This window comes from Aedes aegypti, chromosome 2 (genome assembly GCF_002204515.2).
Source record: "Aedes aegypti strain LVP_AGWG chromosome 2, AaegL5.0 Primary Assembly, whole genome shotgun sequence".
NCBI lineage: Eukaryota > Metazoa > Arthropoda > Insecta > Diptera > Culicidae > Aedes > Aedes aegypti.
Genome location: NC_035108.1, coordinates 165,574,831 through 165,589,432, shown reverse-complemented (window position 1 = coordinate 165,589,432; position 14,602 = coordinate 165,574,831). Strand labels below are relative to the sequence as shown.

At 36.1% G+C, this 14,602-nt stretch overlaps 1 protein-coding gene across 6 annotated transcripts in view; it reads left to right on the top strand.

Annotated features, from left to right (window-relative positions):
- LOC5572295 (transcription factor CP2) overlaps window positions 1–14,517 on the top strand; it is a 93,123-nt gene extending 78,606 nt beyond the window's left edge. For 5 of the 6 annotated variants that reach the window (XM_021843029.1, XM_021843030.1, XM_021843032.1 and 2 more), the window contains 8 exons: window positions 2,815–3,251; window positions 4,059–4,119; window positions 4,170–4,437; window positions 4,501–4,788; window positions 4,884–5,056; window positions 5,119–5,496; window positions 12,562–12,636; window positions 12,696–14,517. In XM_021843029.1, coding sequence (XP_021698721.1) covers window positions 2,815–3,251; window positions 4,059–4,119; window positions 4,170–4,437; window positions 4,501–4,788; window positions 4,884–5,056; window positions 5,119–5,496; window positions 12,562–12,636; window positions 12,696–13,194 — 2,179 coding nt within the window. In that variant the 3' untranslated portion in view covers window positions 13,195–14,517. The remainder of the gene's footprint in view (window positions 1–2,814; window positions 3,252–4,058; window positions 4,120–4,169; window positions 4,438–4,500; window positions 4,789–4,883; window positions 5,057–5,118; window positions 5,497–12,561; window positions 12,637–12,695) is intronic. The other variant, XM_001653931.2, reaches the window with a different exon arrangement.
- Window positions 14,518–14,602: the final 85 nt, after the last annotated feature.

Genomic DNA, 14,602 nt, shown 5'->3' with positions numbered 1-14,602 from the left:
AAACTCTTCAATCTTCAGCATTGACCCTGATTTTTAGTTTTTGCTATCTGGTACCAGATATATTTAGAAATTCCTTGGAGGACTGCCACGTGGGAGGCCATGATTCACGGTGAAAACCTAAAAACTCACAGAATGTTTTTTTTCATATTCAGTTAGGTTGCTGTACGAAACAAGTCGGTTATGAAGACTGATGTTTAGGAATGAAGATTACAAATTAGATAAACGTCATGATTAACATTCCATGATCGACTCATTTTCAATACACATTTTTGTTGGGACTGTCAGTGACTCTCTATATTCCAATTTTTGCATTTTTTATTTAACTTAAATCCTCTTTGCAGGCATTTTTATTGTTACCAGTCTTTCTTTGGGTTTTGTTCTAATTATTGAAAATTGAGATGACACAATATTGTTTCTGGAAGATGATTCTGTTTCTGCTCGTGATGAACCACTGCGACCAGTTTTCTGTGATCTTTTGTGGTATACCCGTGTCCTTTGTTTAGTGCTTGTCGTTCTACTCCATTACTATTGAGAAATAATGAAGTAGTCGTTTTTTATACAATTATCATTCTTTACCATTTTGCATAGAGCCTCTTTAGAAAAAGTAACCACTATTTATACCTTTTGGAAAAAAAAAAACAGTTTGTCACCATTAAACTCTCAAAAGCGCGCCTCTTAATCAAGCTCGGCCACTATGCTGATTGAATGATACCGATTTTGACCATGCATCGGTACTCTAGCGTATCAAATTATTGCTTCTACACCATGAAATGCTTGCATGCAAATTCCTTCGCAGACAGTGAAAAAGTCGGTGGTACAGTTGATCGGTTGTAAGCACTTCTTGCATACCATTGTGGCAATCCAATATGACGGTGAGATGAGCGATACAGACGGGAACAATAAGCCCAGTTGAAGAGTGTTGTTCACTATTTTGCAGAGTTTATCATCAAGTGTTTCACGAAATCACGATCAAAACTATTTCATGTATGTAACGGCTTTCAGCTTATTAGCTTTCACGAATTATACTATTGAATATTTACAAGCAAAAAAAGATTTAAATCGACCGCACGATAAACACACGTCTAAACAGCAGGAGACATACACAAAGACTATGCATAGCATAGTAATGAAGTTTTGTTTCTGTGTCTTTCTGGGGAATGGTCCATTCTGGCAAATGGTTTTCTGGCAAATGATCCATTCTGGCAAACGACTTTCTGGAAAGCGGGTTTCTGGCAAATGTCATACAACCATAAGGAAGCGTTCAGAATAAGAATCATTGAAGTCCACACATTTCCATTTATTAAAAATGGTTCATGTTGATGAATCAAATTCTCCACTCACCATTAATTATTGGAATGTTAAGTGTTTTGAAGGTTCGATAACGCTAAGAAATCATACAGAATGATTTGTTGTATATGCTTTTTGATGAGTTATACTTCAGTAAGGCCTTAAGTTTCCGTAATATGAATCAAAACGGTAACACAGCGTAACAAAAATGACATTTTTGCGTGTCTCAAGGATCAAATTATGTGTCTCTAGTAGATTTTGGGTCGCTGAATCTGATGCCGTTCTCAGAAATGTTCCAGCACGTCACAATTTTAACTGCAGGTCGCCAAAGTTGCATAAAACACTGGTTTTATTGATGTTTACATGACATTTTAAGTATGATTTATCATTTGTTTTTGTGATATACTCTATCAAACATGCTAAATAGGACTTGAAATTTCAATCTAGACACAATTTAGTTGAAATTTCACAATAAAATTTAGTTTAAATCGTTTTTTTTTTCAACATGCTTGTAGTCTTCATATAAAATTCTTCGCTTCTCTTATATGGCAGAATACAATACCTTTCTTAACGACCAAAAAATAACATTTTACCATTGAACATGTTATGAACTTTGTTGATAACGATTGTTTTATGCATGAAGCTTGAATTCTGTGACAAATTAACCGAATAAATTGCTGTACAAGCTGGCAAACTTGCATGCAAGTTGGCTGAAACAGTTAAATTTTGCATTTTCAACAGTCAATATCTCGAAAACTAGACGTGCCATGATATTTCTGAAAACGGCAATGGACTCCGCAACCCTTAAATTAGTAAATAGCGGTATTTCGGTGCTTGAGAAAAAAACGTGTTCCGTAGTGTAATAAACTTGTGCACCTTTTCAAGAACAATTGTAAAAAAATCACTCAAACTTTTTTCTCTTTCCAAAGTCAAAATTACAATCAAATAATAATATTCATGGCACGATTGGTGTCTTCTATCCATCGTAATTTTTGACTGTTTTCCAACTTTGGTTGGTTGATATGTTGAATTTTCTGTTACATAAACGTTTAGAAATCTGCTTCATTGAACCCAAGGCAATCATCGTTCAATAAAAATGTAGCAAACATATTTTTCCAATGTTATTTGCAGTGTGACACATATCTATTCGAACAACATGAATGTATGCTGTATCGTATGTGAAATTCAAGAGAAAAAAAATCATTTTCGATGGAATCACGTTTCATAAATTTACTCCGGTAACAAGTAACTGATGTCTAAAGAATTTGTTATTGGCACGCCCGACGTTCTTACCTTTATCACATCACAGTGTAACTTTTATCGCATTTAAACTGCAACTGTATCTCATTCAAATACATTCAGTGCCAATAAACAATTTACAACAAAATATAGAAACACACAGTCAGGTTTAAGTTTGAAATAGAAATCCGAATACAAAAGATCATTGAAACTGCTTCAAATTAAGTTTGTTAGAATAGGTATGTTCATACTGTATATATTCTTTCTTTTTTATTTCATCGTAAACAGTGACTCACTGCTGAACTTTCCAGTCTTCAAGCAAGAATTACCTTCTCCACCACAAAAGCTTGGCCATGAAGTGATAAAAAGTACAAAAACCATTCAAGGGCCAAGCTCACAGCAACAGCAACAACAGCAGCACCCCCAACAACAACAACATTCTCAGCATCCCCCGCATCATCAAAATCATCACCAACATCCCTTGCAAAACTCCGAACAGCTACAAGCTCAACAACTACAGCAACCTCAACAACAACAGCAACATCACAGCCAAGGTGATCAACAGCAAAGCTTGAACAACAACAATAGCAACAATGGAGGGCAGTCTGCATCGGTCGGTAATGATCAGGCAGTCGTGCCGGGAATGACTGGCAATGGGTCGGGAAACTTGGGCAATATGAGTGGGTTGCAGAACTTCATACATGGCAGCCGATATGATAGTACAGGTGAGTAAGTGCACTCTAAGTTTTTTCACTGTCTTTTTTTAATGTTCTCTATCATCCCTATCATCTTTTTCAGTAGCATTTTTAGTGCATTGATGGCATTCTTAATCAAACGACACGGTTAGAAGCTATAATTTTGTAGAGAATGCAGGTTAAATTCCCCCAGGAATTTGTGCAGTAATTGTTCCTAGGATTTCAACAGAAATTCCTCCAAGGAATATCTCCTGGAATTCCCCCGAGATTCTTTCAAATTTGTAACTGAGAAGTTTTCCAAATAATACTCCTGGATTTTTTCTATTGAAACCTTCAAGATTTCAGGTTATTCTCTCGGACATTTCTCCAGAATTTTCTTTAGAATTCCTCCAAGCATTCCTGCCTGATCTTCCAAGATCTCCTCCAGCAGAGCATCACATGAAAGTTCCTCTAGGGTTCTATCCAGGAATTTCACCTGAAGTTCCTCAAGAAATTCCTTCCACAGATTTTTCCAGAAGAATTTAACAGGGAGCCACAGGGAATTTGCCAGAAATTCTTCTCCAGCTATTCAGTTATTCCTTCTCCCAGAAATTTCTCTCAATTCTTTCAGGGATTTTTTAAGTAGTCTTTTTAGGACCCCTTTAGTAATTCCTTCTTAAATTGCCTCAAAGATAACTCCAGCATTTCCTCTAGTGGTTACTTGGGGGAAGTCCCACTCACATGCGCATTTCTAACGTTTTACTATCCATTATCTACATCTTTCTGATTGTGTTTAAAAACTTAACATTTCAATCAGGTCCAAATTGCATAATGCATTTTGATATATATTTTTTTTAGGAAATCTCGCTCAGCCAAACGATAATCTACAACGATCGGAATCATTCCACGATGACAATAGGTAAATATATACTCATTTACAAGTATCAAATCAAAATCAAGCCTCAACAGTGCATTTAATTCATTCGGCAGATTCCAGTACGTTTTGGCAGCGGCCACATCTATTGCCACCAAGAACAACGAAGAATCTCTCACCTATCTTAATCAGGGTCAAAGCTATGAGATTAAGCTGAAAAAGCTAGGTGATCTATCGCCATTCCGGGGAAAGATACTGAAAAGTGTCATCAAGATATGCTTCCATGAAAGACGTCTACAGTACATGGAACGCGAACAGATGCAACTATGGCAGGCTTCCCGGCCCGGGGAAAGAATTTTAGATGTGAGATTAGCTTTTAGACTTTCGCTGACCGTGCAGTGGATTTGAATGAGTATTCTTTTTTAGGTTGATATTCCCCTTTCGTATGGATTGATTCAGGTGCAACCAAATACGAGCAGTCTTCTGAACACGATTGAAGTTTACTGGGACCCCATGAAAGAGGTCGGTGTGTACATCAAGGTGAACTGTATATCAACTGAGTTCACACCGAAGAAACATGGAGGCGAAAAAGGTGTTCCATTTCGCATACAAGTGGAAACCTTCTTAGACAGCTCGCTGAATGACGGTGGAAACAGTTCTATTGGAACGGATAATACCGTGCGACCACTGCACGCTGCAGCCTGTCAGATTAAGGTTAATTCTATTTCAATGATGGGAAGCTCTCGGCCTCTAGTTGAAGAGCGTCAATTTAATTTTTGCTTACACCATGGTATGATTTTCATTCTAAGGTTTTTAAACTGAAAGGAGCTGATCGAAAGCACAAACAGGATCGTGAGAAGATCCTGAAGCGGCCAGTTGCTGAGCAAGATAAGTACCAACGCAGTTGCGAGTGCACGATTTTGACTGACATCACGACGGAATCGATGATAACACCGCTAGTTGGCGGATTTAGTCCAGAGCAGTAAGTGTGATATCATAAGTATTAACTAACATGTTTGTTTCAAAGTAAAAATCTACTTTCAGCATCAAACGCAATATATCTCCACTTCTGGGAGCACCAAGCTCACCTGTTCATATGAACAAGTTCGAGAACATAATGTCCTCGTTCTGCAATGGTCCAGTCAATACGGCAAACAAGCAAGCAGTAATGGCCGCAGCTGTAGCAGCTGCCGTTAGTAGCAACCCGATAGCAATCGGGAACGTATCTTCAACCAACGGACTGTGTAAACTGATGGATCAGAATGTGCTGTCGCCACCGCAGGCCAGTATCGATTTGGATGACTGTGTGCCAAACATCTCCAAGGATTCTAATCCGGCAGCGTTAGCTCAGTGGTTGAGCTATCATCGGTTAGGCGCGTATGCGAAAACCTTTTCGCAATTTTCAGGCTCGGATCTGTTGAGGTAGGTTTTGGTGGTCGATAAAATCTTGTATATACTTCCTTTTTACATGGATTACTGATAAATCGTTTTACATCCAGTTTTTATTTATTTATTTATTTAGCTACATTATATACGAATGAAATTTGTTCAATTCTAAATTGATCATTTCGTTCCCCACTGGTATCAGGTTTCAGAAGGCCCCCTACCATTTGGGAGATTTGTACCATCGGCATAATTATACAAAGCCCTATATATCGAGACTATGGTATCATCTTACCTCTGATGAGGTCATAAAAAGGGCAGTTGAATTCAATGCTTCTGTAGTTAAGTATTTCTAAAATTATGATTTCACGTTGATACCGTTGATGATCTTACTCCAGCTGTTTTACCTCATAGCTGATTCAAAGCGAATGAATTCGTCAGAAAATTCATTGTCAGAAATGAAAGGAGGCCAGGAACCAATACAAGGCTTACCGAGTTAACTAAATGCAGTCACTCAGTTTGATTTCAACATTCGATCGCTAACTTCGACCATTAGCCAAAGCAAGGGCATTGGTAAGCAGCCAGACCAGGGCTTCCCAACCGGAGTTCCGAGGGCTCCTAGGGAGCCCCTAGGACTGCTTAGGAAGTCCGCGAAGCTATTGAGGACAAGGATTTTTCTTGATTGATTTTTTCTTGATTGATGAATAAATGTCAGGAATCTCTCACCTAGCTTTTGTTTCGTAAGAGAGAAAATATATTCCTGGGCTACAGATTCATGGTATTGAAAATATCTTTGAAATGTAACTCATTTTGTTTATTTTAACTACACAAATACCAATAAACACTTTCAATGTTAAGGTGTACTTCATGCACTCCTATTCTAATTTTATTCAACATGAACTTAAGAATTAAACTAAGAACGTTCCTTGAGGTAATTTTTGGCATATTTGCGGCTTAATGCTTGCTAGATTTTCCCACCTTCTTGGCAAGTTCTTCGAGAAATTTCTTGGCGATTATTGACAGAATTGAAGACAAGTTCAAGTTCTACACACTCAAATCAACAGGATTTCTGGTGAGATTTCCAACTGATATATGACTGCGAAGATTCTTAACGAATATCTGACAAAATTTGCGGAGAGTTGCTGGCGGAATTTTTAACAGGTTCTTCACAACGCAGATAATTGGCTTTTAAGAAACTTATTATCAAGTCCAAGGTGTCTGCTGTGTGAGTGTATGAAACTTAAATGAGTACCGTACAGTACCAATAAGACCCTAATTCCGCGTATTATGGAATATTTCGAATAAATTGGAAATAATTATTAATAATTACTTATTACCATCATATACAGATAGCATTATGGGAAAATTCTGAAATTTTCTTAAATTTTGATAATTTTTGGAATCAGGGCAAATACGGCACATTTAATTTTTTTACAATGTTTGTTTTTGTTTTTTCGTCAAACATAATAAACTTTGTAGGGAAAAAGCAGAAATTACAATACGTGAGAAAAATCAGTACATTTTTTATGTTAGCAGGTATCTCTTTAGAGTCTTGGTCACTTTTTTAAAAAGTCTTTATTTTAATCAAAATGGTAGGGGAACATGGTCCAATTCGGACCTAGTAACAGTTTTTTGGCCATATCTTTTCAGCACGATGAACGGCATGAAAAGGTTTATGTTTTCGTGAAAGCGCAATTCAGCGCGCACATTTTCCTCTCAGAGAGTTTTGTGATAGCTCTTACCAGGACATGGCTAGACATGTTTGAACCAACTTCTCTAAAAGGTCCGAGTTGGACCAACCCTGTTCCAATTCGGACCCCCCATGTTCTAATTCGGACCACCCTATATTTCATCGTTATTTGCAATGTTAGTAACAAAATATAACTCAGATTTGTTTGGTATTGAAGCTTATTGAACTTTTTCTGCAAGCGCAAGCATAATAAATAAACTCAATGTGTTAGAAATTTCAAACTAATTCGAGTCAGAAGAAGCTCAAGTGAAATATGAATTTCATTAAAAAATATATCGGAAATTTGTTCAAAATTGGGTACAGTCAACTCTTCCTGACTCGATTTTGAACAGACTATCGTGTATGGGAGCTATCGAGATGAAGTACACATATTTTCAAATTTTAGAGCTTTTTTTTATTTATTTTTACAAAATTTTGTAATTTTGAAGTTGAATATTGTAAAATTTTCCACACATTGAAACTTTGCTATGAAATATCGGGTTGAAAAGGTGAACTGTATGGGAAACTGAAACAGACAACAAACAGACTCGAAGTCTCGGAAATTCAATTTTGAGAATTACCTACTTATATTTATGGATTAATGTACACTATATTGAAGGGACTGCGCTTTCCTACGAGCTTGTGAACAAAAACACAGTAAATCGGATAAGGGACAGTTGACTGTATTGTTCTTATATAGTACTCGTAAACGTTTTTTTATAGCGTATTGCCAAACTATTTTGGATAAAGCTTGGCTGTGGTATTGATGGGGATGCTTTTCAAGTAGCTGATTTATTGATTCCTTTAGTTTTTGGTAATCTACCTCATTTCTTAGATTTTTTGCAAAGCTATTTTCTTGACCGCAACAGAAACAAAGGCACTATTAATCAATATTACAACTTCTGTGATTTTCGATCGAGTCGGGAAGATTTTCACGGGGTGGAGCTCTTAGAATAGACTGAGTACACGTTGAAAATCAAGAGGTCCGTATTGAACCATATCAAAAGGTCCGGATTGGACCAACACACATTTTGAGATTTTCAAACTCGTTGAGCACAAACGGTGCATAGACATATCAAAACCATATGGTCAGATGAAAGCTTAGGCTAGGGTGATTCGATTATAAAATAGCACAGAGATATTGGAGAATTATTGTCGCTTATAGAAGCTTGGAAATAACGCCAACCGACATTACACATGAGCACTTCAAAACAATAAACTAATATAAAAAGCAAACGTGATAACTGAAAGGCGTCAAATTTATTGTGTTAGATCTAAGCCAAACGGTGAGCAGGAAAACTGTACCCACGGTATTTACAGTAACGCCAGTATTGAGAAATGCTTGATGGTCCGATTTAGAACAGGGTCCGAATTGGACCAGGTTCCCCTATCTTAAGTCACTTATTTGCCTTTATGTGCTTGCTGTGGTTACTGATGAAAAATTCTAGAGGTTCCAGAGACACCTTCATAGACTATTACGAAATTATTCGACAAGTTCTTAATGACATTTTTCCAGGGATGCACCTGCGATTTTTCAAGGGGTGCTTAGAGGAGAGGAAATTCTTCAAAATTTGGTGCAGAAAGTCTTAGAGCACTCCAACGCTACCTATAGTAATTTTTACAGAGATTACTCTCAAAAAACCCTTACAATCGTCCCAGGATTTCCTCTCGAAGTTTTTTTACCAATTCTACATTGATTTCTTCAATTGTTCTTTTAGGATATTTCCCACAGATTATACAGGATTTCTTCCACAAACGTTTATTCCAGAGTAAAAAAAAATCGTTTTGACATCCCAAGCAACACCCTTCTGGTGTAAAATTGTCGTAATTACAAAACATTTGTAGCTTAATAACAGTTTTTTCCACTGAAGTTAGCTTGTGAGTGATTTTTCAACTCTTATTCAGCAAAAATATTTGTTGGTTTTTTTTTTCAAGAAACCCTACCATAATTCGTACACCGATTTCTCCTTTATTGCGGGTTCTTTTGAAAATTCATCCACGCTTACTTTCATGCATTGCTCCTTCAGGCATGATTCGATGAAATCTATCTCATTACTATCTTCTGCGTTCATGAGTCCTCTCATGGCGTAGTGGTAACGCGCCCCAACTAGAGATCGGGGAGTCGTGAGTTCGATTCTCACTGAGAAGACTAACTAACTTTTTCGCAAATCTTCACATCAATTTGTCCATCTAATCCAAATGCAAATTATATGTGATGTTTAGCTTTTCGGTAGTTGTTTATCTAATTAAGTTTCTCCAGAAATTTCTCTCGGCATTACCCCAACCTTTTTATGAAAATATGACAGACATTGCTTCAAACATAAATTTCTTCAGGGATTCTGTCTGAATTTATACAAAGAATGGCTTTAAAATTCTTATAGGACATTATTCAAAGATTCAAATGTATTTTTTAGTTTTATTAGCAATTTATAATGAAAATCATAGAAAGACTTTCATGGAGGGTCCAAGCTTTTTTCAGAGACTACTCTAGAATTTTCTTTCAAAATTCCTCACGGATGTTCTTCGAAAAATTTTAAAAAATTCATTCATTTATCCTTAGAAATAATCCAGATTATATTCTTGAGAGTATCGGAAAGTATCTAGGAAAAAATACTTAGAAAGTTGACAAGCATAACAAAAAAAACTCCTGTAATGATCTTCGGAGTAATATGTGGAAGAAATAGGGGCCCAGATAGCCGTAGCGGTAAACGCGCAGCTATTCAGCAAGACCAAGCTGAGGGCATAGAGTATCTTCGTACCTGCCACAAAAATGGTCATTGGCACAGTAAGCTCTCAGTTAATAACTGAGCTGTAGCTGAGAAGCAGGCTCTGTCCCAGTGGGGACATAATGCCAGAAAGAAGAAGAAAATGTGGAAGAAATCTACAATAATATAAGTGTCGTAGTGTCACGAAGAATAAGAAATATTCTTCAATATTGTTTGAGGCATAAGCAATATTCTTCAATATTGTTAAAATAAGGAATCAAACTCTAATGTCGTGCTTCCTGTTTTTTGGTATACCTATTATTGTTCTTCCTATAACTTGTTTTTTCTCAGCCAAAAGATCTCTTAAGTTCTTATTTTCAAGACGATCAGTCGCAACCAGCCCTAATTTCTCCAAAATATCATCTAAGAAAAAAAAACCAAACCAACCTTCCAGAAAAAAAAATCCGTCGATGATTTAAGGGAAAGACTAATTTTCCTTAAGATCGAATATACTTTTTTATATCTGACTTAGATGATCAATTGCACTTGTAGATCATTTGATAAGTAGGTATTCTTGTTTTTACATACAAAACAAGTCATTTTTTTGTAGTTTACACATTAAGAACAAGCAGATTTGTTTTTATTGAAGTGAAAAATGCTGTGAAATTTATCGTTAAATTTCTTGTTTTAGTGTTTCGTAGCCAAACCACCATCAGTGCACCAGATTCTGCTCATTTAAGGGAAGTTATGTGTTCAAATTATTAAATAACTATTGAATCAATACTATTTTTATGTCACAATTAGTGTTCCCGGCAAACTTTGTCTTGCCATCAAGTAGATTATTCTATTCCATAGAAACTCTATAGACCGTCTCATACAAAATGGCAGTTCCCTTCAATCTAGTTTTTCCGACTTTCTAGGTGAATGTCCTTAGATTTCTATACATACAAACACGTCGGAACCCTAGACGAACAAAACGCGGAAAGAATAATTCAAATCCGTTGACCTGTTGCGTAAGCCATTTAGTGACATACAAACACCATTCCATCAATATTTATATAGGGATGTAGCTACAAGTATAGGGAATCAACGGCAAAATATAATTAACTTTCATACACAAAATATTTAATTTGCATTTGTTACTGCGACTAAGTGTTCCTATTTCCGCTCACGGTATACAGATTTCACGACGCTAAAAAAGATGCATATTTTGAAGTTTGTTATTTCAAACCAAACCATATCTACATTAGAAGAAAGCCTTCTTCTAAAATCGACATTTTTTTCAACTATTGTTAAATTTTTTTGGCGTGAGTGGTAATTGGAACACACCAAAATACCTGCTGAACCAATAGCCGCTCTCAGGGTCTTGCGTTTTTTATATGGAGAATTATTTCAACTAATGAAAATAATGTGAGATGGCTTCATTTAAATGTTGTTGATGTTATCCTTGACGATATCCATGCGACAAAGATAGCATTTTTACACGGAAAATCCGTTTCTGAGCAATTCTCGCTGAAACCATGCCGCCATCGGCACCCATCTTTAGAATTCCAATTTTATGTCACTGATCGCTAGTTTTCGATAAAACTTAAGGGTGATCCATTCGGTTTTCTTAAATTGGTGGACTCCTCGTACGCCAGCTGGCTAAACAGTTTGCGAAAAAGCCCATTTTTTGATAAATCTTGGGAAAATCTTCACGTTATATGTCTCATGTTCCTCATGGAACACATAGCAAACTTAATGACATCATATAGAGATATGATATAGCTTTCGTTTGAAGTTAAACAAAAAAATTGCATTCTGAAATCACCATCAGAAAGCTGAGGAAAAATTGCGTAAGATAAGCTACAAAAACTAGGTGAGCAATGGTATTTACCCTATGAAATGAACGATTTTCTAAATCATGTTCCACGATTTTGACGTATATGGCGAGTGCAATCAATGCAAACATTTTTTTTGTACAACAAAAAAATAAGTTTTCAATCGTTGGTATTTTATTCGATTCAGATGAAGAATAGGAGTACTGTTTTGAGTGAAAAAATCTGTCGGCCATCTTGGATTTCGACGCCAACTTGGTTTAAGTAGTAGAATAAGTTTTCTCCTACTAGAACAGATCCAGCCACTCAGCTTAACTAGCTTTAAAAACAAATTATCAAATAGGATTGATTATCGCTTATTTGCTACCTGAATGATACTTCTGCATATCTTCAAGTTGAAAAACATCATATTTCTTTCATTTATTTGGTCTAAAACCATTAATAGAAATGAACAATCAGTTGAACAGCTGAGATAAGATAAGAAAGAAAGAATCTGATTGTTTTTTAAAGCAGGCCTCATAATTCAAAATGATGAGTGCAGAGATGGTAAAAAATCATTCAACTGCTAAAAACCAAGATGGCGTCGAAATCCAAGATGGCCGCCGGATTGTCCAACCCCAAAATTATACACCTGCGTTAAGGACACTTGAACACTCACTTGTTTTTCATTTTTTGCTAATTCAGTTTTAGCTCACGCGATTATATATCATATTATATATGTGACTGGCCAATTCACATTTTTATGTATACACCTCAATTTCAACTATAAGAATTCTTTTTACTTTTAACCATTTTTTATACTTTTTATCAACGCCTATCCTAAGTATAACTGTATAATTGATTATTTTTTCAGAATGTCTAAGGATGATTTGTGCAAAATCTGTGGATTAGCCGATGGTATACGTATGTTCAACATACTTCATTCAAAGTAAGAAATTCTTCTTGGCTCACTTGAGTATTTCTCGAATAACTTATAATTTATTTCAGGCCCATCACACCACGATTGACATTATACGTATGTTTCGAGGGAAGTACCTACCGTGCCGTTTATCTACACTCCAATACCATATCGGAATTAACGCATAACCTGCAGAATATACCAGGATTCCTCGATGCTGTGCAATGTTCTCACTCAACAGAAAACAGTAATCCGTGGGCCTCCAACTACCAACGTGCCTTGAAAAATGCAGTTAACGGTCCAGCAGGTGGAAACAAATATTCCAGCGTAACAACAAGCGACGTCCACACGTCGGTTCCATCGCCATCGTCTCCGATTTCCTCATCGTCGCTTCCTCCAAGACCGAACCTGCTGATCAACGGTCCAAACGGAGTCAACGTGCTATTGACCGAAGACGTACTAAACAATATCAAAGATGAGAGTTTGTTCCAACTCGAAGTAAAACCAAACGGGAATGTTCTTATGAAGGCGATTCCAGCTGCAGGCAGCACTAGTCCTGGCAGTACGGGAGAGAATGAAATGAATTGAAGGATTTTTACCACCTTCTTTTCGAAAATGCTCAACCGTTCTCTCTTGCAGATGGTGTTTTGATTTATACTCTGTTTGATAACGTTACTGTTACCATTTGTTGTTTGACGTTCGGTGTTGGATGTACTTTTTATCTAAACATATTTTACGATAATCCATGTAATGGACACAACTAGATAACTTCTTGTTATATCCAATTGGAAATTTTGCATGCATGAGCAAATATATAGATCCCTGTCTGTTGTTAACTTCACCAGTATGTTTGCCAGAGTCTATTGATTAAAATTAAGTGAACATTGAAGCATGGCGAAGAAATTGGGAAAATTGAACAAACCGCACAAACAACTTTCTTCGCATCACAGATTGTTGTTTCAATGAAACAATACTTGCATTTTCCAGGGTAATCAAAGTTTTTTGCCTAATTTTGGCATACGTAGCTAATCAAGTCCTTAGTTTTTCATTATCATATATTATAATTTCGTAATAATTTTATAACCATTCAACAAAGCACAAACATGGTTTATATTATGTTTGTAGATGTTTGAATATAATGTTTCAAATGTGATTAAATATAATAGCAGCATGTTTGTGTTTTAAACCAGATTGTATATCCATAGTTTCTGACCTTTCAAAATGTTCTTAAAAATGATGCACATCAAATAAATTGAAATTGACGGAAAACTGAATGGAAAAATGATGAATCATTTCGTTCTCCTCGAGACAAATAATTCTTTTCTGTAAATATTATAAAATGAATACGATTAATCGTTCAAGCTACACAAAAGCAGCATCCATTTAGTACACCAGCAAGAAATTAGGAATTTTAAATCTTTATGTGAATTTGCTTATTTTTTCCCACATGGTATAATCAAAAATATCCCAATATTTCACTTTGTATTTGCGTAGCTATAGTTTCAATCTTTGTATATCGTTTTCACACAATGAACAAATAATTTCGAAGTTTATTTTTATGTTTCTGATGTGCTTCGTTTGTTAAGTGATATATTTTTACTGCAGAACATTCAATGCCAAGCTCTACTTTTTCTAACAATTGAGTGTATGTGTAGCCACAACAGGTTGCATTTGTGATGCAAGTAGAGAACGTGCTGTGTCAATCAGATCAATCATAGGAGATTTTTCACAAGTACAAATAAGAACTGAACCCCTTCATAGTAAATAAGACCTACCCCATACAAAGGGCCCACCAACAACGGAGGCGAAATTTAAACGTGCCTTACCGATGTAGCTGTGAGTACAGAGAAACAAAATCATCACATTTTAGAGAAAAATCGTTCACACAACAAAAATACTACTGAACCACTGCACTATGGTCCAGGAATCAGTTTTACGCGGAAAGATACATTTTGAGCTTTAGAATGAAACATTAGACAAAAACGGTCTTCTACAA